Source organism: Nicotiana tabacum, chromosome 8, assembly GCF_000715075.1.
Source record: "Nicotiana tabacum cultivar K326 chromosome 8, ASM71507v2, whole genome shotgun sequence".
NCBI classification, from domain to species: domain Eukaryota; kingdom Viridiplantae; phylum Streptophyta; class Magnoliopsida; order Solanales; family Solanaceae; genus Nicotiana; species Nicotiana tabacum.
This window is the reverse complement of record NC_134087.1, coordinates 207,677,134-207,697,438: the sequence shown is the minus strand read 5'-3', so window position 1 is coordinate 207,697,438 and position 20,305 is coordinate 207,677,134. Positions and strand designations below refer to the sequence as shown.

Sequence of the window (20,305 nt, the reverse complement as noted above, 5' to 3'; positions counted from 1 at the left end):
TGGGCACAGAGTTTAAGAATAGAGAGAAGACTTCTGAACTTGTGGTGTAAAATGAAGTATATATATTTTATGTAGGTATAAATTATTGTATAAAGATAAATTATTTTCAAATAGGGAAAGAAGTCATTCTTTTTTGCACGGACTAAAAAGGAGGTTCACATCAATTGAAACGGAGGGAGTATTAATGAGGGAGGATGTATAGTCGTTGATTTTTCAGATATTAAAAATTGAGTAAAATCGTAGTGAAGTGAGTTAAGAGTTAATTTTACTTTTGTATGCAATTTTATATAATTTTATCTATTTTAAGTTGCTTCAAAAAAATAAAATAATAAAAAATAAAGAAAAGTGCAAAAAGCCCGTTTCTAAACATGATTTACTCTTTTACCCTTTTCAATCGAGTGCAAAGACCGAATTCTGACGTACTTTGGAAAGGGACAAAATTGTCCAAGTGCATTTAATGTACAATATATAAATAGAAAATACCGATCGTCTCCGCTGTGAAGTTGTGAATAGTATACTGAATCAGACCCCTCCCTCAAAATTCTTTGTTTGGGTTTTTACTGTAAAATTTTCAAATCGGAAAATTTCGCCGGAAAAATGTCGGGGAAAGGAGCAAAGGGATTAATAACGGGAAAAACATCGGCAAACAAAGACAAAGATAAGAAGAAACCCACGTCTCGTTCTTCTCGTGCTGGTCTTCAGGTTCCCGCGCTCTTTTACTCCTTTACTTTCTATTTTTGTCCAAAAAATATCTGGGATTTTGTTTAATTCTTCTATAACCTTCGTTTTCGTTAATAATGTCATGTTTTTTCCTAGATTTTTTGGGTTATTGTTGTAAATTAGGGATTTTTATGAGACATGTCTTAGAATCACTATTGGGATTGTTTATTTTTACAATCATGGTATCCGAGCCAGCTAGACTAATTTCAGGGGGTACGTGCTATCTCTTACGGCCGGTGTCATGCGACACTGCTTCGTCGGAAAATTTTATTAAATATATGTATTAATACTGTACAGAAACGAATAAGTAGAAAAAATGACACCACTTGACATAAATTGTCTCTTGGCTATTGGTTATGTACTTCATTTTGCTCGAGGTCAAAGGCTCAAACCTCAACTAGCACATTTTTCTTTTGCAAATATTTGAGAGAGCCTTTGCGGTTAAAAATTGTGATGAAGAAGACTTTTTCTAACTTAAGACTCAATAAAACCAATAGACTAAATTTATTTGTTGTCTAAAAGTATGATAATCAAAGTTATATTCAAGTTCTTCTATAAATTTCGACACCGCTTACAAAAATTTCTGCGTACGCCCCTGGGCGTGAGTGGAATCGCGAGGCTCTCCAGGCCTGCCAGTCTTGCCCTTTCGCCATACTAGGGCCATAGTGAGGGAGGGCGTTGTGCGCCCATGCCTTTCTTGCACAGGGGCTGCTATTTACTATCGATCGCTAGCTATCATCTATGATATATCACTCACCATGCGGGGTTGGGCGTTCGGTACTTTAGTTCGGTATTTAAGAACTTTGGTTCGGTACTTGATTATTTGGTTTTTAATTGTATATACCAAATACCATACCAAAGTTAGTTTTGTATTTCTTGTTTGATTTGGTACGGTTTCGGTATTATCATGTGTATGTAATAACTTATATATAGCTTCCAAATCAATTGAGAACTAATGTTCTTTTGGAAAAGAAAGAGTACCATCTTTTAAAAGTAGGCAAGTGACTCTATCCACATTTTTCTTACCATACAATGCGTGAAATGTAACTAGAATCTTGCCATAAGTTTTTGACAGGATAATCATATCTTTAAGGAAAAATATAGCTAATTGAACCGTAGCCAAATTCAGAAAATATTAAAATAGCATATCAAATATTCAAATGGGCAGTAAGCAAAGTAGCATCACATCAAAACTCTACAGCAGCAGCTGTAATGGTATACTAAAGGGCAATAGACAATTAGACATTGGGTTTTTAAAGCAGCAACTATAGACTGTTGTGGACCGTGGTCACTTGTCATTGCTAATTGGTAAAGCAGCAACCGTAAATTTTTAATGGTAACTTCTAAAAACTGAGTCAGCAGTTATAATAAGATCCTTTACATACATTGGTTCTCAATTTATTTGGCGGCTTTATAAAAAGTTCGGTATTTTGGTATACCGAAATTCTGATACTTTAATACCGAAGACCGAACCGAAAAACCAAATATAGTGATATCCTAATACCAAAGATTGTATGAAAAACCGAAGTAGCGGAACCGGAGGACCGAATTAATTCGGTTCGGTTGGGTCTTTCGGTTTTCCGGCTTTTATGTCCACCCCTACTCATTACTCACCGTACAAGCAAATAATTTTGGCCAGTTAAGTCACAAAAAATATATCTTTTAGGTATTCCACTCCTCTGAATTTGCATTTATCTCCTGTCGTGAAACAGTGTCTTGAAAATGATTCAAAATTCTTGCAAATATGTGAACAATCAATTTTGAAATTACTTCAGGCACTCTTCCCTTTGCTAACTGATCCAACCTTACAAATTTCAACTCATTCCATAGAGTATCAAAACAAGTGTCAGTCATAAGAATATTATTATTCCCTCTGTCCATATATTTGCAAGAATCCTGAACCACTTTGAAGACACCGTTTCATGGCTGGAGACAAATGCAAATTCAGAGGAAGTGGACTATCTAAGAGATACCTTTTCTTGTGAACTAATGGCCAAAATTATTTGCTTGTATGGTGAGTGATATCTTGAAGATGATAGCTATCGATTGAACTTGTAATGAATGAACTTAAGGACTTTCTCTGCCTTGTTTATGGATCTTTAGTAGGATGTTGGTGAGGGTTATAGTGATATTTTTGCTATGGTCTTCAAGATATAAATAGCTTCTTTTCATTGGTGGCAGCAATTTTTTTGGAATTATAAGTTAAAGCAGTTACTAGTGTGCCTTTTAACTGGTTGACGATTGGTTTTGTCCATGATCTTTTTTAATTGGGATTGGGGGAGGGGGAAGGGGCGGGCACCCGTTTTACTTTCAGCGATTAGTTTGACAATGACCTGCTAGCAATAATAGCTGAATAATTTTGTCATTGTGGTTATACAATGCACAACTTGTGTCAATATTAGGGTCTGTTAGGTGGTGGTTTTATTCCAGGAATTCTGTTACTCTTCACTCTTGACTTGGACCGTGCAAGCCTGCAAACTGCTCAACAGTTATGCAGTAGCTACACTTGTCTTTTTTTTACTCCTTTTGCATTATACTGTAGATTAAGTTAAGGGACCTTTTTGTGACTCATCCGTTATATTTAACATGATACTTCGCCGTCCTAGGCATCCATATAGTATCCTATATGTGTCCTGACTATGACGTTCGAAAGCATTACTGGTGTTACACTGCCCCGTTATACTTACCATTGATGCTTTATCATTTCAAAGCCTAGGCATCCATATAGTATCCTATATACATCCTGGCAATGACATTTGAGAGCATTGCTGGTGTTACAGTACACTGCCATGTGTAGTAATGTCTTTGAATTTTTTTCAGCAGCATCTTATGTTATTAACAGGATTATGTGACCTTAGATTCTGCAAATCCCTTTATCCTTTGTAGTGCTGGGATCAAATGACTATCTTTCGTTATGGTTTCTAAACTGTTTGGCTTGTGCCTTCTCAGTTTCCAGTTGGGCGTATTCACCGATTGCTGAAAGAGAGGACCACGGCAAATGGAAGAGTGGGAGCCACAGCAGCTGTCTACTCTGCTGCTATCTTGGAGTATCTGACTGCTGAGGTACTGGAGTTGGCTGGAAATGCGAGCAAGGATTTGAAGGTGAAACGTATCACTCCAAGACATTTGCAGCTAGCAATTCGAGGTGACGAGGAACTTGATACTCTGATCAAAGGAACTATAGCTGGAGGAGGTGTAATACCACACATTCACAAGTCGCTCATCAACAAATCTTCCAAGGAGTAATTAAGCCCGTGTCTTACAAGTTGTCTACTTCCTTTTGGGAGAAACATTCCTTTTTCGAAACTTTATCCATTTGCCTTTGGTGTCTGCAAATGCATAGACATAGAGTTTCTGTACCTACTACTTTTGCATATTCAATCTAGATTCTCCTTAGGTATTCCAGACAAGGTTCTTTGCTGATATTAGTAATGTCGCAAGTGATTGTCTGATTTCCTCTATTATCTCTCAAGCCCTTTACTTAACACATCCATCAATGAATGTGAATTGTGAATGCTGTCATGGTGATTGGTGGGGATTAAATCCTCTGTAGTGTCTGAACTCAGTGTTACTAAAAGCCATCGCTTCATCGCTTAAAGCATGACGTGATGCGAAGCAAGAGGCTATTGCTTCATGGGTGAAGCCATGCACTTAAGAGAAACGTGCGCTTCAAAAAGTGATGCGCATAGTGATCCAACGAGAAGTTGTCGGTTTTTTTTTGCATCTCAACTTTGAGGAGTTGGACTAATATCGGCATCATTGTATATTGGATGCTGAAAATTAAGTTTCTAATTGCAATTTTATTAGTATGTTTAAATTTTTTGTACATCGTGTATTTCACTTCATAAAAGCGTGCACTTCTCACTTTTCGCGTCAAGCCTCGTGGACCATCCCATTTTCAAGTTGTAGTTTGAAAATAAATTGTTATGTGGGAAATTGCAGAACTGGTCAATGGTGAAGATCTAAGTCCTTTTAGGCGAATACGGAAGTTTAGAGACTTTTAGTTGGAGTTATCCGATACATGTGTTGATACGTGAAAGGATGTGTTGATACGTGAAAGGAAGAATTGATGGAATAGTCAAAGTGCGTATAAGGTGACCAGCCACCACGAATATTATAAAAAGTAGGAATTTTCCCATCAACATATACTGTTCATACTATGGTAGAATTGTCAAACATTTACAACAACATTAGAAAGTGACAACAACAACAACAACAACCCAGTATAATCCCACTTAGTGGGGTCTGGGGAGGGTAGTGTGTACGCAGACCTTACCCCTACCCTGAGGTAGAGAGGCTGTTTCCAAATAGACCCCCGACATCCTACCCTCCAAGAACTTCCCACCTTGCTCTTGGGGAGACTCGAACTCACAACCTCTTAGTTGGAAGTGGAGGTTGCTTGCCATCAAAGCAAACCCCTCTTGTCTGAAAGTGACAATTTACATTTTCTTGAAATGAAGCTATCAAAATTACATGTTTTAATCAAAATTCACAACCAAATAAGCTTCCAATAATAGTTGATTGAATTCTTGTACAATTAATAACATCCAAAAGACAACAAAATTCTTGTATAGACAACTAACAAAATGTCCTTGCTTGTAGTTTACTTCTAGATTCACCACTACTGATAAAAACCCATAGAGTAAGATGCAAAAAAATTTACAATGCCATTCCTATGGCAAAGCTAACAAACTTTCCCCAGAAAATCAAAAGAAACAACTGCCAACAGAGGCTAATTCAGCATATACGCGCGCAGTGTGTGCACGTGCACCCACTGAGTCGAACTTAGACTATATATATATATGTGTATAGAAAATTTTAGAGAAATTTTTGAAAAATATCTAGGTGTACCAACTACCTTTAAATTCTGGATTCGCCTCTGCTTGCTGATCGACATTTGGTATTCAAAAGTTTGCTACCTTTGGAACATCCACAGGAAACTTTTCTATCTCATCAATCCAAGGGTTGATCACTTCCTTTGCTGGTTTTATATTTCTCAATGCCTTCCAAACAGCACTATTACACTTAAATCCTGAACCAAAACCTATCTGCCACACTCTTTCACCTCTCCTTACTCTTCCCTTAGCTTCTGTATAAGCTAACTCGTACCATAGAGAGCTGCTCGACGTGTTGCCAAAACGATACAATGTCATTCTTGATGGTTCTAAGTGCCATTCACTAAGATGCAAATTCTTCTCTATTTCATCTAACACAGCTCTTCCACCAGCATGAATGCAGAAATGCTCGAACGCTAGTTTAAAATCCGGAATATAAGGCTTGAGTTTCATTTTGAAAAGCTTTCTCCCAACTAGTGTAGCAAAGAAAAGCAATTGTTCTGATATTGGTAACACAAGGGGTCCAAGGGTAGTAATATTAGTTTTCAGTGCATCTCCAGCCACTGCCATTAGTTCTTTCGATAAGGAAACGCCTAGTTTTCCATTAGCATCCTCTTCTTGAGTCACAGAAGCGAAGCACTTATCGTCTGCACCTTTGTTCGTACGAACAGCATGCAAAAGTTGGTACTTTGATCTTCTTCTCTCTGTCCATTTATTTGAAAGTAGTATTGCTGCACCTCCCATTCTAAACAAACAATTTGACACTAACTTTGATCTATCATTTCCAAGATACCAATTGAGTGTTATATTCTCTGTGCTAACGATCAACGCGTATGTATTTGGATGTACTTGAAGTAGTTTCTTAGCAAGATCAATTGATATTACACCAGCACTGCACCCCATCCCACCTAAATTATAGCTAGCTATATTCCCTCTAAGCTTGTAATGGTTAATGATCATAGCAGACAAGGACGGGGTCGGATTAAACAGGCTGCAATTTACAATCAAGATTCCAATGTCCTTCGTTTTCACGTTCGTTTTTGCCAATAGACCATCAATAGCACCAAACATAACTGTCTCTGCTTCTTTTCTAGCTTCTTTCAATGATGGATTTGGAGGTATATTGAGTAAAGCCCCGGGAAAGTAAGTGTTATCCCCGAGGCCTGATCGTTGAAGGATTCTATGTTGGAACTCAAGATTCTCCTCCGAAAACGCACCAGTTAATCTAGACTGGTCCATAAAAGTCTGCATTGTGCATTTATGAGCTTCACTAGGCTTGTAGCAGTTGAAATCCACGAGGTATACAGGGCGAGGACGGGTTAAGAAGTAGATTGTTGATACAAATACTATTAATGTGGAACATGAAATCACTGAGATAAGATTGTATTGAAGATTATCCCACAATTCAGAAAGATCATGAGGAGTAAGTGTTGACATGTGAGCAACAACAATAGCCACTAGAGGAGTTAATAAGAGGTACATTCCATGTGTAATTAGGTAATGGTAACCAAGTTTAACATATTTCAACTTAACTGATTTGTTGTAATCTGGTAGCTTCTGTGATGAGGGTGGTATCAAGGGTGTAGTTGCTTTTGTTTCTGTCATTTTTCTCCCTGTTAAAAAAAAAATTGACATAAGGTTAAGTAATTCTTTGAGAGATAACAAGGATAGTATATTTTTGCATGAATTTAACTATATATATTGAAGGACAGGAAGGGTAGCCTTAGCGTAGCTAGTAAAGTTGTTGTCGTGTGACCAGGAGGTCCGGGTTCGAGCCGTGGAAAGTCTCTTGCAGAAAAGCACGGTAAGGTTGCGTACAATAGACCCTTGAGGTTCGGCCATTTCCCGGACTCCGCACATAGCCGGAGCTTAGTGCACAGGGCTGCCCTTTTTTTTTAATTTTATATTAAAGTGCAACCCGGTGCACAAAGTATCTCGCATTAATGCAGGATCCGGGGAACGGTCGCAACCCAAGGGGTGTGATGTAGACAGTCTGCCCTAATGTAAGCATTAGTGGCTGCTTCCAGTGGCAGACCTATACTATAGGTAGAGGGGTCACTAGCATCCGTAAAGCTCGGCAAAAATTCTATGTATACATACATATGTCATTAGAAATAGTGATATATTAGTAGTGGACACCCTATATACAAAGCAGTTTTTTGGTGAATCAAAAAGTGCATTCGCAACCTTCAAGTCCTAGGTCCATCTCTAGCTGCTTCCACGACTTCAACATGTAACCTATAGGAACTTATATAAATTGACATTGTTAAGATTTTTACTCTATTTATATGGTCTAACCTATTTAGCAGGTTATCTGCTTTATTTTACAAGTTACTAATTTCACTTATTATAGGTCGTTACCTGTAGTTATAATTTAGGCGACCTATAAAAATAAAACTATTTTGCGGGGAATCAACTTGTTGGGATTCTTCTCTTTTACAAGTAGAATGCAGTTCTAATTTAGTTGCAAAATAATTATAATTCCAAAAAAACTATATATATATATATATATATATATATATATATATATATATATATATATATATATATATGTTGGTCATTTTAATGTCATTATAATACCTTGGTTTTTCACAAATAGTTTGAAATGCAATACGAATCTTATTCCAAATTGTGATTAATATGACATCTTTGCTCATTGTGCAATGAATCAGATTCATCATATCTTATTATTTCTTGATTCAGAGGATTAAAATGCATAAAGCAAAAACAAAAGGAGGTGCATAAATGGGTTCAATTCTGATTAAAAAAACTCAATCACCACTATGATCAAGAACAGATTTTGCATAGATAAACATTACAAGAAAATTCAGAAACACAAAAATTGGAAAAAAAAAATAGATAAAGAATTGACCTTTAGATGGTAGTCACACCCCAGATAGCTTCAATCCCCCTAGAGAAGCAAATGAGAAAGAGAACTAAACTAAAATATTATATGGCATTTAGAAAATAAACAAAGAATTTTTTGTAAAATTGTGATATCCATTAAACTTTTGTTAGAAATTAGGGGTAATGAGAGTTTGACGGTTAGATAAAAAAGAATTAGAAGAACATGCAATGCCATCAATTTTAATGGACAATACTAATCCTTGACCTGATTTGTGTTTTTTTATTGAAAAATCATTGCCAAGTAACAATATACTTACTCTTCAATTAGACTGTGTTTTTGGTGTGACAGAAGTTAGTTTTTATGAAAAATATTTTGGTGTTTAGTTAGTTAGTGAAAAATACTTTTTTTGGGAAAAAAATATATTAAATATCGATAAAAAGAATTGGTATTTTAATGAAACTTTATTTCATGGTTAGATAAGAGGGGTTGCTCTGATGACAAGCAACATCCACTTCCAACCAAGAGGTTGTGAGTTTGAGTCTCCCCAAGAGCAAGGTGGGAGGTTCTTGGAGGAAAGGATGTCGGGGGTCTATTTGATATTTTAGTTGAAGCAAGTAATATGAAGTTAAAAATTAAAATAGTTGTATCATTTTTCCAATTTCCTAAAACACGTAAAACTAATTTCCTCATGAATTTTTTTCCTATTTTTTAAATATCAAACAAAAAGGATGATGCAAATATTTGTTCAATTGAATGGCCTATCTACCTATTTAATTTAGTTACCAAACATACATGATTATCTAGATTCTTAAACTAGTGTATTTGCCCGTGCTTCACGTCTTAAATTCATGGGCATGCAATGGAATGGGATAATCGCTCATTGGTAACAAATTTTTAGTTAATCTTGTCATGCATAAGGCACTTTTGCAAGCACTTTACCTCCATTGTGGATTTTTTCGGAAGCTATCCGATTAGTCAGACCCTAATACGGGTACCAAATATCGAGTGAGAAACCAAACAAAAAAAGGGGTCTTTGTGTTAATTACCATTAATTACCTTACAAGTGACAAATATTATTTACACCATCAACACATCGAACTTTGTAATGCACAATAGAAGTTTGTTTAGTGTAAAGTGAGTTCAGCACAAGCATTTGTGGCTATGCACAAGTCATATATTTGTCAAAATCTCTAAACATTTTGAGAACTAATTTCATTTCAGTATAAGAATTTTTCTAAACTGTCTTTGCTTGTGAATCTCTCCTGTTTTACATACATGAAAATCTCAGCAATTTTTGGAATGGGAGTTAATCCAGCTTGAAATCCTCAAGCCATATAAGAACTTCATTCCTCTGCAAAAATCCAAACAGAAAAACAAATAGATTAGACACCAGATGACAAAGTGATAAAGAGACACTTCAGACTAAAAGGGAAGCCCGGTGCACTAAGTTCCTGCTATACGAGGGGTCCGCGGAAGGGCCGGACCACAAGGGTCAATTGTACGCAGCCTTACCCAACATTTCTGCAAGAGGGTGTTTCCACGGCTCGAACCCGTGACCTCCTGGTCACATAGCAGCAACTTTACCAGTTACGCCAAGGTTCTCATTCTAAAGAGACACTTCATACTAAAACAAAATAAGAACTTAAACAAGAATGCAATGAAACGAACGATATTCAGTACATAGAAGTATACCATTATAAACTTCCACGTTCGACCAGGATCATTGTAGCGAGCAAGCATACAACCCGATTGAGGTTTGAGACCGTCCTTAATAAGACTGGATCTAAGTTGTTTCTCCTTTTCGCGAACAATATCATCTGTTGGCTTTCCACTAAATTTTAGTGCAGCCGCGATTCCTCCTTCTGTCTTCCTTATGCTAATACCTTCTTGATTGGGAGCTGGTAAGCTGTTAAGAATAAAGCTTTAATTTCCATAATTCTCATTTGATCAAAGAAAATAACTAAAATCCAACTCTTACACAGAGGCGAACGATGCTTATGAATTATATATATGAATTACTAAGTTTCGACGAATGTAAAAATTTGAACTCATATTGTAATAAGTACAATATGATCGCTCGGTGTGAGATGTTTTCGTGTCTATTAATTAATAAAACGTGTTACCTGTTCAAAGATTTATCCGATGGAAGAACTATCTGGATTGACACTTTAGATTTTTCAGCATCAAATGCCTGAGTGAAGACAGGAGTAGTCATCGGTATCTTCTCTGTTGCAGCATTTTTCCCAAATATGTACCTATATTAAGACGAGTTAATGGTCCGCCAATCTAAATCAGAAAACACCACAGAAGATTTTAAAGAAAAAGGGTCAACTTATCTCACCCTGCAACATCATTGAAACCTCTATTTCCTGCGAGTTTGTCACCTTCTGTTTCAACAACTATAAACGGATCATATTTCCTGACCTGTATTACATAAATGATAATTGTGACCATTCCACATCATAAATCTAAACGTCCTAGTGCATCAGTTCAGCTAAAAGTAGCGCAAACCCAATAAAAATGTACGCCTAATATAGAAGTTCTTAGCTTGAAGTACAACGCTGTAAACATAAATATGACAAACCTCGTAAGTTGCTGTTCTTCTTAGTATCTGATAACTAGGCGTTTCCAGGTCCGGAGTCTTGTAAATCCTTAACTGCCCAAAATTTGTGTTCTCAAATTATAATAAAGCCACATTGGTAGTTGATAAGATTGAGAGCCTATATATAAGGTGTAGAGATCTCCCAATGGTGTGAGGCCTCATAGGGAAAACCGCGCGAATTTGGCCCAAAGCAGACAATATCACACCATGATAAGAGTATCTTTGCGCTGGTTTAGTCCAACAGTTCAAGAAACATAAACTAAAACAGTTCGAGCGCGCACCTGTTTTATGACCTCGAGCAGACCTTCCAGGGAAAAATATTCGTTATTCTTAATTGAATCCCAGTAGTCCTATAGATTTCAACAAGAGTCGGTGACTAATCTGCAAAGCAATCTAATAAATTTGAATTTGCGTCGAGGAAGAGTGAAGAATCAAACCACATGGCTGTTAAACTTGTTTGTTTCAGGATTGACGCCCATAACAGAAGTGCCAGTGAAGACTAATTCAGGTTTCCATGGAAGAAGAATGAACTTCATCACCATAGTCCATCTTGTAGTTATTTCATAGGGCCCTGTCTACAACAAACTCAATCACTCAAAAATTCAAGGCATAATTTATGTATCACATTCCTTAGAAATACAAGTTTAATAGCACAAAGCAAACTGACTACAACAACAATAATAAATTCAGTGTAATACCACAGTGTAATACCACGAGTGGGGTCTCGGAAGGGTAGTGTGTACGCAGACCTTACCTTTACCTTGAGAAGGTAGAGAGACCGTTTCCGATGGACCCTCGGCCAAAGCAAATAGATTAAATGATTGAATAAGACTTCTGACACCAAACTAAATTTTGAAAGAGAGAACCTACATAGTACACTACATGTATCGGTATCCATAAATAGATTTACAAAACCATGAGACACTAATACACAATTAAGGTAGTCCAAGTGATTCAATTGTAACTGTATAATAGATATGGTGCTTAAGCTTTAGGCACAACAACAACAATAAACCCAGTGTAATCCCACAAGCGGGGTCTAGGGAGATTAGTATATACGCAGACCTTACCCCTACCTTGTGCAAGTAGAGAGTTATTTCGATAGACCCTCGGCTAAAGGTAATATGTTCGCAGACCTTTAAGTTTCAGGCACTAACAATGCAAATACACAATCATATCGTAAGGCAATTCCAAGTGATTCCCTATAATAAGCATTAATAATTGTATTATAGGCGTGACGCTTAAGTTTTAGGCACTGACAGTGCAAATACACAATCATATCGCAAGGTAATTCTAAGTGATTCTTGATGATAAACATTTATTTGTAACATGGTACTCTAAGTGATTGTGGACCTTTCGTTTTATGCACCGACGATATAAAATTATTTACACAGTCAGGTCAATTATGAGGTGATTACATTATCTCTACGACACACATTAATTAGAGTAAAATAATTTCACACCATCATTGAACATAACTTAAAATCCGAGGAAAAAAAGACAGCCCAGTGCATAAGCTCCCGCTATGCGCGGGGTCCGGAAAAGGGCTGGACCACAAAGGTCTATTGTATGCAGCTTTATACTGCATTTCTGCAAGAGGTTGTTTCCACTGCTCGAACTCATGACCTTTTGGTGACATGACATCAACTTTACCAGTTACGCCAAGGCTCCCGTAAACTTAAATCCAAGTAAGAAAGTTAAACAAACAGCAGTTTAACTAACCAATTAACAAGAAACTGTAGAAATGCTAACCTGTTTAGCCCAATGCAGCTGAAAATCAGGCCTAAACAACTGTTTCAACATGGCAATATTAAACAAATAGCCATCAATTGAATCATGTTTTGTAATTGGATCTCTAAACTTCACATAATCATCATATGCCTTTCGATCAATACCTTGATCATCAAATAAATGAGGTAAATCCTCATATAAAAATTCAACTAATTGTTTCATATCAACTGTTGGTTTTTTTGTTGGGGTCTGTTTATCAACTAAACTAAACTTTATTAACCACTTGAATTTTCTGTCATATTTAAGAGGTTTTGTTTTGATATTTTTTGGGGGAGTAAGGAAGACTGAAGTTGGGTGGCATTGCCGGAAAATGGTGCGCCGGTGAAGTGATGACCGGAAAATGTGGCCGGAAAGTTGTGAGGTGGCCATTTGGTTTTAGTACTGATGTTTTTGGTTTGCATGTTTTAAAAGGATGTCTTTGGCTTACGTGTAATAAATATTTACCATAGAAAGGATTGGTTGTGATTTATTGCAGATCCCTCATTTGTTTTTTGTTTTTTTGTTTTTAAATTCTTTTAATTTAAGTATAAATTCTAATTTAAATATGGGATCTTTAAACTAATTACCGATCAGATTTATCGTTTACTTTTACTAGTCATTAGCGATAAATTAATCATTAATTAAATATGTTTATCTATATATAATATATAAAATATATGATTTTGGAGAACATTGGACCAGTAAGTTCATCGAAAACTTATCTTTGAGTTTGTAAAAGCATTTTGATTTGTTTTCTAAAAACTAAGCAAAATTTTAAAATTCTTCAATTATGAAAAAAGTCTGATAATATAAGTTTTAGAAATGGTCAATAATGGTTTTTAAAAATTTCATTAGTATATGGATTTATTAGCATTTTTCCATTAATTTGATCTTTTGGGCTGGACAGAAAATAGGCTTCCAGTTGGATTGGGGTTTCCCACTTTATTGGGCTTGACCTTCATGCTTTACAAAAAACGGAGTTTTACATACCTATACACTATTGGAAACTTTATTACCAAAAATATTTATATTTATTAATTACCCAATCTAAATAAGTTTTATTTACAAAATATATACATTCCACGTATACATTACAAATTAATGAAGTTTTGTCAAGCATTTCCAGTGGCATGTGTATCTAGAGGCAGAAAATATTTGTTCATGAATTTTCTTGGCTCCTTGATTCAATGTGCAAGAGATACTCTTTTCATATCTGATTGCATACCTTGGATGCTTAGAAATGCAACTTATTACTTCATCCAATAAAGGAAGTTTGATGGAATTTTGAAATTCAATCTCTTAAAACATTATTGGCATTTGTCAAATTGTAACACTGTCTTAAATATAACATAAATATAATTTTTATACAAATTTTATACAATATGTCTTTTGTATATTTTATATTTGATTTATATATAGTAATTATATATTATACAACTTATCTACAATTTTCATATATTATTTTTACCCAGTTAAATACAACTACAATATCATACCACTTAAATATAATTTTATACAATATGTCTTTTGTATATTTTGTATCTAATTTATACATAGTAAAAACAAATTTCATAAAATTAATTATATATTATACAACTTATATACGATTTTCACACATTATTTCTACCCAGTTATATACAATTACAATATCATACAACTTAAATACAATTCTTATACAATATTATTCGACTTTCATATAATATTTAAATAAAAAATATATATAAACACCATAATACAATTTTTCTACAACTTTACTACAATTTCTGCAGTATAATGTATGTCATGTCGTTTTTTTCTTCCTCTTCTTCTTCTTCTTCTTCTTCTTCTTCTTCTTCTTCTTCTTCTTCTTCTTCTTCTTCTTCTTCTTCTTCGAGTTTCAATCTGAAATTCAGCCAAAATCAAGTCTAATCTTCACCAAAACACCCTAAAAATTGAGATATAAACTCCAAACAATATTCCCAATTGTTTACAACAACACCCAATCCAAACAAATAATGGTTTTTGAAAACTTAAATTCGAATTCAAAGCTTGAAAGCTTTTTAATGGCTGCCAATGGTGGAATTGCTGCTCTCTTTTCCTTCGCTTTACATTACTGGAATTAGGGATTGAGAAATAGAGAGAGACGTAGAGAGAATTCCCAATTGTTTGCAACAATACCCAATTCAAATAAATAATATTTTTTGAAAATTCAAATTTGAATTCAAAGCTTCAAAACTTTTTAATGGTTGTCAATGATGGAATTGCTGCTCTCTTTTTCTTTGCTCTACATTATTGGAATTAAGGATTGAGAGATAGAGAGAGAGAGAGAGAGATATAGAGAGAGAGAGAGAGAGAGAGAGAGAGAGAGAGAGAGAGAGAGCACGAGGGAGAGAGAATAGGGATGAGAATAATTGAATCCTAATATAAAGAGATACTCATTTAATTCCTAAAGTGTATATAATTGGTAAATTTGTATATATAAGGTAATTAAATTGAAACTTGAATAGAGAGAATAATAAAGTATCCAATAGTATAAGTATGTAGAAATCCCTACAAAAAAATTACAGAAATATAATACTTTTTAATGATCTTTAACTTTTGACCGTCCCTTAACCATGAGCTGAATTTCGAGGTCATAAATTAAATGTGTTGCTTATGGACGCGAGGGGCAACAATTGTTAAACTTGAAGTTCTGTCCATGTGTACTTTTGACGATACTGGTTGTTGCACTTGTACGCGAAGGTTTCCTATTTACTCCTCTAATTCTGTAGTAAATCATCTTCACATTATCGGTATATAAAAGTCTTTATAGTTTTAGACACTATTATAGACAAGACAGTAGTTACGTCCCAACGAATTGCTCAATTGGTGCATCCTGAACTGAACTATTTTTTTTTTTTTGGTTTCTCACTCGGTGTTTGGTATTTGTATTGGAGCCCGATTATATTTAAATTCGCCCGCGTAAGGCTTCACTCGGGGAAAAATGCTCCATATCAAGGATTTTTCCATATTCAAGACTCGAACCCGAAATTTTTAATTAAGGGAAGAACATCCCCATCCACTGTACCATATCTTTTGGTGGTTGATCTGAACTATTCAAAATAATGGTTCGGCATTTTATTTTTACATATTTTCTGTTACATTGGGAAGTAAAGGAGAAGGGAAAGGGAAAAGAATGATAGTGAGAATTGAACCATACTATTATGAGGTAATAATAATTATACATTTTACTAATTATTATTTAGATGGATTGGTATGTCAACCCCGCCATAGAATACCGTACTACTGAGATAATAGAAAATACTCCATTTGTTCCGTTTTATATGATGTTTTTTCCTTTTATTGAAAAAAAGGTGATATTTTCTATAATAGGAAACAATTCAGTTTTAAAAGTTATTATTTTATCCTTATATAATAATACACATTTATAGTCGAAAAAATTGTGACATGTTTAACCACAAGTTCTGATAGTGTTTTTTTCTTTCTTAAACATTGCGTCCAGTTAAAACATCATTGCATAAAATTAAACCTCCAATTTAATTTTGCCGTTTGTACTTATATACATATACTCGTATATGTGAAAATAACATGTGCTAACTAGTTTTCGAATTGGTAATTGATAAATAGCCAACGTTTGCAAAATTATTAAAAAATATCCACTATTTTACTGAAATACAAAAAGTTTCAGCATAATATGCTGGGTTATGGAGCTTCTGCGTATAAACTTTTATCATATTATGTAGGAACTCCAGCGCACCTAGCATGATATGCTGGACATTGGAGCTCATGCATATAAATTCCAGCATATTATGTTGGAACTAATTATGTAATTCAACACATTATGCTGGAATCTCATATGTAAAAAATTCAAACTTCTGCATATTATGCTGGAAGTTTTTGAATTTTTAAGAATGTTTTTGTTTATATTTTATCTTTACATGAAAAAATGACTAAATTTCGACTATTTTTAAAACTGTGACTAATTTTCAATTACTAGTTGTAAATCTAGCTATTTCTTATTTCCCCCCTCGTATATCCCAAGTTTCACTGGCCTTGTGAAACTTGAAAGGTTATCAGATTTGTTATGTCGAGGAAGAGGCAAATCCGAAAATAAAGAAGATAAAGAACACCAAATTTTAACGTGGAAAACCCTTCAAATCGAAGGTAAAAACCACGGGATCACAAAGATCCAAAAAAGCTCCACTATAACAATAAGAGGGTTACAAAAGTTCTCCAGATTGGCTACACAACAAGTGCCAAACACGGAGCAATAATAGTAACAAGAGCAACAACTAATCAATTGAAGAAAGAGGAGAATCCACAAAAATGAAGGTGCTGTTTGAGGCTCGAAATCAGATGCTACGAGCCTCCAAATCCGATCTCCACCATTCAAATCTAATACCAAGATGTTACGAACATTCATTCAAAATTTCAGCCCGATCCAACAGTTAACGAATCGGAAAACATGATTTGAATATTTGCTGGTCGGAATAAAAATCTGCAGCAAAACAAATATTTTTCTTCTCTCTTCTCTCTTGACGAAAGCTCTCTCAAAAATCACTCTTATGTGCTTAAGTCTTTCAAAGACTAGTATCAATGAGCATAGAATAATTCTCCAAGATTATCCTATTTATAGATCATGAGTGGTGTTTTCTCTTAAGGCCAAAATCCACTCAAAATAGGAATAAACCAAATCCAATTACAAATAGGATTGAGAATCAAAAAAGAATAGGATTAGGTCATTGGGCTTTTGGCTGGACAACATGGGCACGAGCCCAACAAGATTTACATGCGAATTGCACAATTATGGAGCCATTTGAGCACATTATGTCACGAGCCATTCTTACTTCAAGCATTCAATACCACAAAATAAACCTTTGCATATTCCTCTTTATTAGTACTTTACATTTTTCTTCTATAAATACCTTCACCATTTCTCCTCAACTCACTGCCTTATAGCTCAGCTACAATTTCCCTTTAACTATATATCATCTCTTTTCCTTCAATCTTAAGAATATGTCCCAAATTTCAACAATATTGATGAGCTCAATTTGTTTGGTATTCTTTGATTACCATGACAAAAATGGCCATAACGGAAATCGTCATTTCTGTAAACCTCCGATGAGGAAAGATGGCGATGACACGACCGGTTATGTCTATGCTCCGGGTGCATGGTCCGAGGATGATGGAGATGATGACGATGATGATGCTGATTATGACTATGCTCCGGCTGCTTAGTCACACACACACACACACACACACACATATATATATATATATATATATATATATATATATATATATATATATATATATATATATATATATATATATATATATATATATATAAATCCAAAAAGTTTTTCTTTATTTTTAGGACTCATGTATGTTAAGCCTTTAAAAAAATAAAATCAAAAGCCACCATTCTGGTGGGAGGTTAGGCCTTAGTATCCTAGTTACATACAAAACCCTAGTTTGATATACGTATATAGTATGTAAAACTTTCCCTATTTATAATATTTTAGCATTTATATATTGGTAGCATTTAGTTTTAGTCGTTTGTGCCTTATATTGTTTAGCGAGAATGAGCAGTGGAGGCTTTGGGATATGTATGCTATCGACAGTTTCAATTCCAGTAAGATTACGTTGAGTTTAATCTATGTAGTATTCCAGTGAAAATAGCACGGGCTAGCCAGTTTTCTGACTAGTAAGTAAAAAATAGCCATTATTTATAAAATTATGAAAAAATAGCCATTATTTTGTTGCAATACGGAAAGTTCCAGCATAATATACTGGAGATCGGTACACATGTGTATGAACTTCTAGCATGTTATGGAACTCTAACACACGAAATGTTCCAGCATAATATACTGGAGATTGGAGCACCTGTGTATGAACTTCTAGCATATTATGCTGGACCAGTATATTATACTGGAACTCTAGTATATTATGCTGGAATATTTTTCGGATTTTGAAGAGTGTTTTCGATCAGATTTATCTTTACATGAAAAGTGGCCAAATTTCGATTACTTTTGAAACTATAACTATTTTTCAATTACCACTTGTAAATCTGGCTATTTTTTAATTTCACCCGATTTTATGCTCATGAAGGTCCATAAGTGGGAGAGTGGGCTTCATTGAAATTTTATGCTCATCAAGGTCCATTATGGGTTCGGAATTTTATAAGTTATTGTATTCTAAATTAATAATTTGTATATACACAATAAATTATAGCATTAGGGAATATAGAGGGTTGGATAAAATCCCTTCATCTTTTATAAGTCTCAAGCTCAAGCCCCTGAAAATATATAAATTTTTGGTAGAAAAATATAGCGAGTTTCGAATATAAACCTTTGATTAAGGCATGAGAGATCATATCTATTTCATCACAATAAGTGGCAGAGGCAAAATTTTCGTTAAAGGGATTCAAAAAAGGGAAAAAAAAGTTAAAATATTGAAAGAGACTACAATGAGTAGGAATTGAACCAGCAACCTAGTAAAGATTTTTAACTCCCTCGACCATTGAGCTATGCTTTTGGGTTGTATTAAAAGAATTCAAGATATAATATATAAAGGTATAAATTGAATTTTGCCATATATATCATATAATTTTCCGACAAAGAAGGTTCGAGTGAGTACCACCCGCCAGATCACAACTCTATATAATGATCCTTGTTAAGCTCTCAATTAACTAGTTTCTCTTTGACCAAATAAAATAAAATAAAATAAAACCTCTTCTGTTGCTGCAGGTAAATATTCGACAAGTGTCATGGACACAGACGTTCTGGCATTGTGTACATTATTCATCAACTTTTAATGAAAAGCACAAGTCTTTTGATCTTGTCTCGGACATCAAATATGATAGACATACCTAAGTCGCATCTTTTAATCTTCCTCTTTTTCTTTTTATAGTATTCCATCTGTCGTGCAATTTGGAGCAGATTGTAATTAACTAGTGCGATTCCGATCCTAAGGTAATTTGTGAAGAAATGGGAAAATTGACAAGATTTTAGCACCCAAAATGTGAATGTGATTAAGTTAATACTTTGTTACTACTTTGACAATTATTTAAGTTTTCTAATGTAATTCTTATTGTTGTAAACTGATCTTAGTACGTAGTTTCTCAATTGAGTCCAAAATTAGTATGAAAAACTCTTTTACGCAAATATGCATGGAGAAAACTGATTATAAAATAATGGGAAAAAGTAATTGACGTTCTTTAATTTTAAGGTATAATTTTCAAGTTCTTTTTCTCTAAATTATTAGAATTTAAAACATAGATCAAAATGGTACTAGATCCAATATTCTAACTTCCAACAAAAATATTTAAGGATCTTGCAATTATCGCTCCTTAATTCCAATTGTTGTTCAAGGACTAACTTGATAACATTTCTCTTACTCACCCACAGGGGCGGATATAGGGGGCGGAAGGGGACCTTCGCCGAAAAATTACACTGTATATATAAGGCAATTCCCACTAGCAACAAGAAAATTATTTTGAACCCCCTTCAAGGAGATCTTGACTCTGCCACTGCTCACCCTAGAGTCCAA

The 20,305-nt window shown here is 34.7% G+C and overlaps 3 protein-coding genes across 4 annotated transcripts; 1 reads left to right on the top strand and 2 right to left on the bottom strand.

Moving 5' to 3' along the window:
• The first annotated feature begins 496 nt into the window (after window positions 1–496).
• Window positions 497–4,181, top strand: LOC107781461 (putative histone H2A variant 3). Its single transcript, XM_016602161.2, has 2 exons — window positions 497–702; window positions 3,670–4,181. Exons 1-2 carry the CDS (start codon window positions 598–600, stop codon window positions 3,964–3,966), a joined length of 402 nt encoding a protein of 133 aa, XP_016457647.1. The 5' UTR covers window positions 497–597; the 3' UTR covers window positions 3,967–4,181.
• A 1,435-nt stretch (window positions 4,182–5,616) lies between these two features.
• LOC107781464 (3-ketoacyl-CoA synthase 11-like) lies at window positions 5,617–8,592 on the bottom strand. Its single transcript, XM_016602165.2, has 2 exons — window positions 8,428–8,592; window positions 5,617–7,168 (listed from the first exon to the last, which is right to left on the bottom strand). The coding sequence occupies exon 2, from the start codon at window positions 7,158–7,160 to the stop codon at window positions 5,625–5,627; it is 1,536 nt and encodes a 511-aa protein (XP_016457651.1). The 5' UTR covers window positions 7,161–7,168; window positions 8,428–8,592; the 3' UTR covers window positions 5,617–5,624.
• A 917-nt stretch (window positions 8,593–9,509) lies between these two features.
• On the bottom strand, window positions 9,510–13,197 carry LOC107781462 (heme-binding-like protein At3g10130, chloroplastic). 2 transcript variants are annotated; one of them, XM_016602162.2, is made up of 8 exons: window positions 12,758–13,197; window positions 11,443–11,580; window positions 11,287–11,355; window positions 10,988–11,059; window positions 10,745–10,827; window positions 10,527–10,658; window positions 10,096–10,309; window positions 9,510–9,754 (listed from the first exon to the last, which is right to left on the bottom strand). In XM_016602162.2, the coding sequence occupies exons 1-8, from the start codon at window positions 13,163–13,165 to the stop codon at window positions 9,710–9,712; spliced, it is 1,161 nt and encodes a 386-aa protein (XP_016457648.1). In that variant the 5' UTR covers window positions 13,166–13,197; the 3' UTR covers window positions 9,510–9,709. The 2 variants fall into 2 exon arrangements, with proteins under 2 accessions (XP_016457648.1, XP_016457649.1); XM_016602163.2 differs by having other exon boundaries at window positions 11,443–11,576; window positions 12,758–13,178.
• Between the last annotated feature and the right edge of the window lie 7,108 nt (window positions 13,198–20,305).

Bases quoted from the DNA above. Each gene is read 5' to 3' on its own strand.
- LOC107781461 (XM_016602161.2), top strand. From the start codon at position 598: ATGTCGGGGAAAGGAGCAAAGGGATTAATAACGGGAAAAACATCGGCA. The intron at 703-3,669 runs GTTCCCGCGCTC...GTGCCTTCTCAG, and splicing joins CTTCTCGTGCTGGTCTTCAG to TTTCCAGTTGGGCGTATTCA.
- LOC107781464 (XM_016602165.2), bottom strand. From the start codon at position 7,160: ATGACAGAAACAAAAGCAACTACACCCTTGATACCACCCTCATCACAG.
- LOC107781462 (XM_016602162.2), bottom strand. From the start codon at position 13,165: ATGGCCACCTCACAACTTTCCGGCCACATTTTCCGGTCATCACTTCAC. The intron at 11,060-11,286 runs GTGCGCGCTCGA...AATTTTGGGCAG, and splicing joins TGCTCGAGGTCATAAAACAG to TTAAGGATTTACAAGACTCC. The intron at 10,659-10,744 runs GTGAGATAAGTT...GTCTTAATATAG, and splicing joins GGTTTCAATGATGTTGCAGG to GTACATATTTGGGAAAAATG.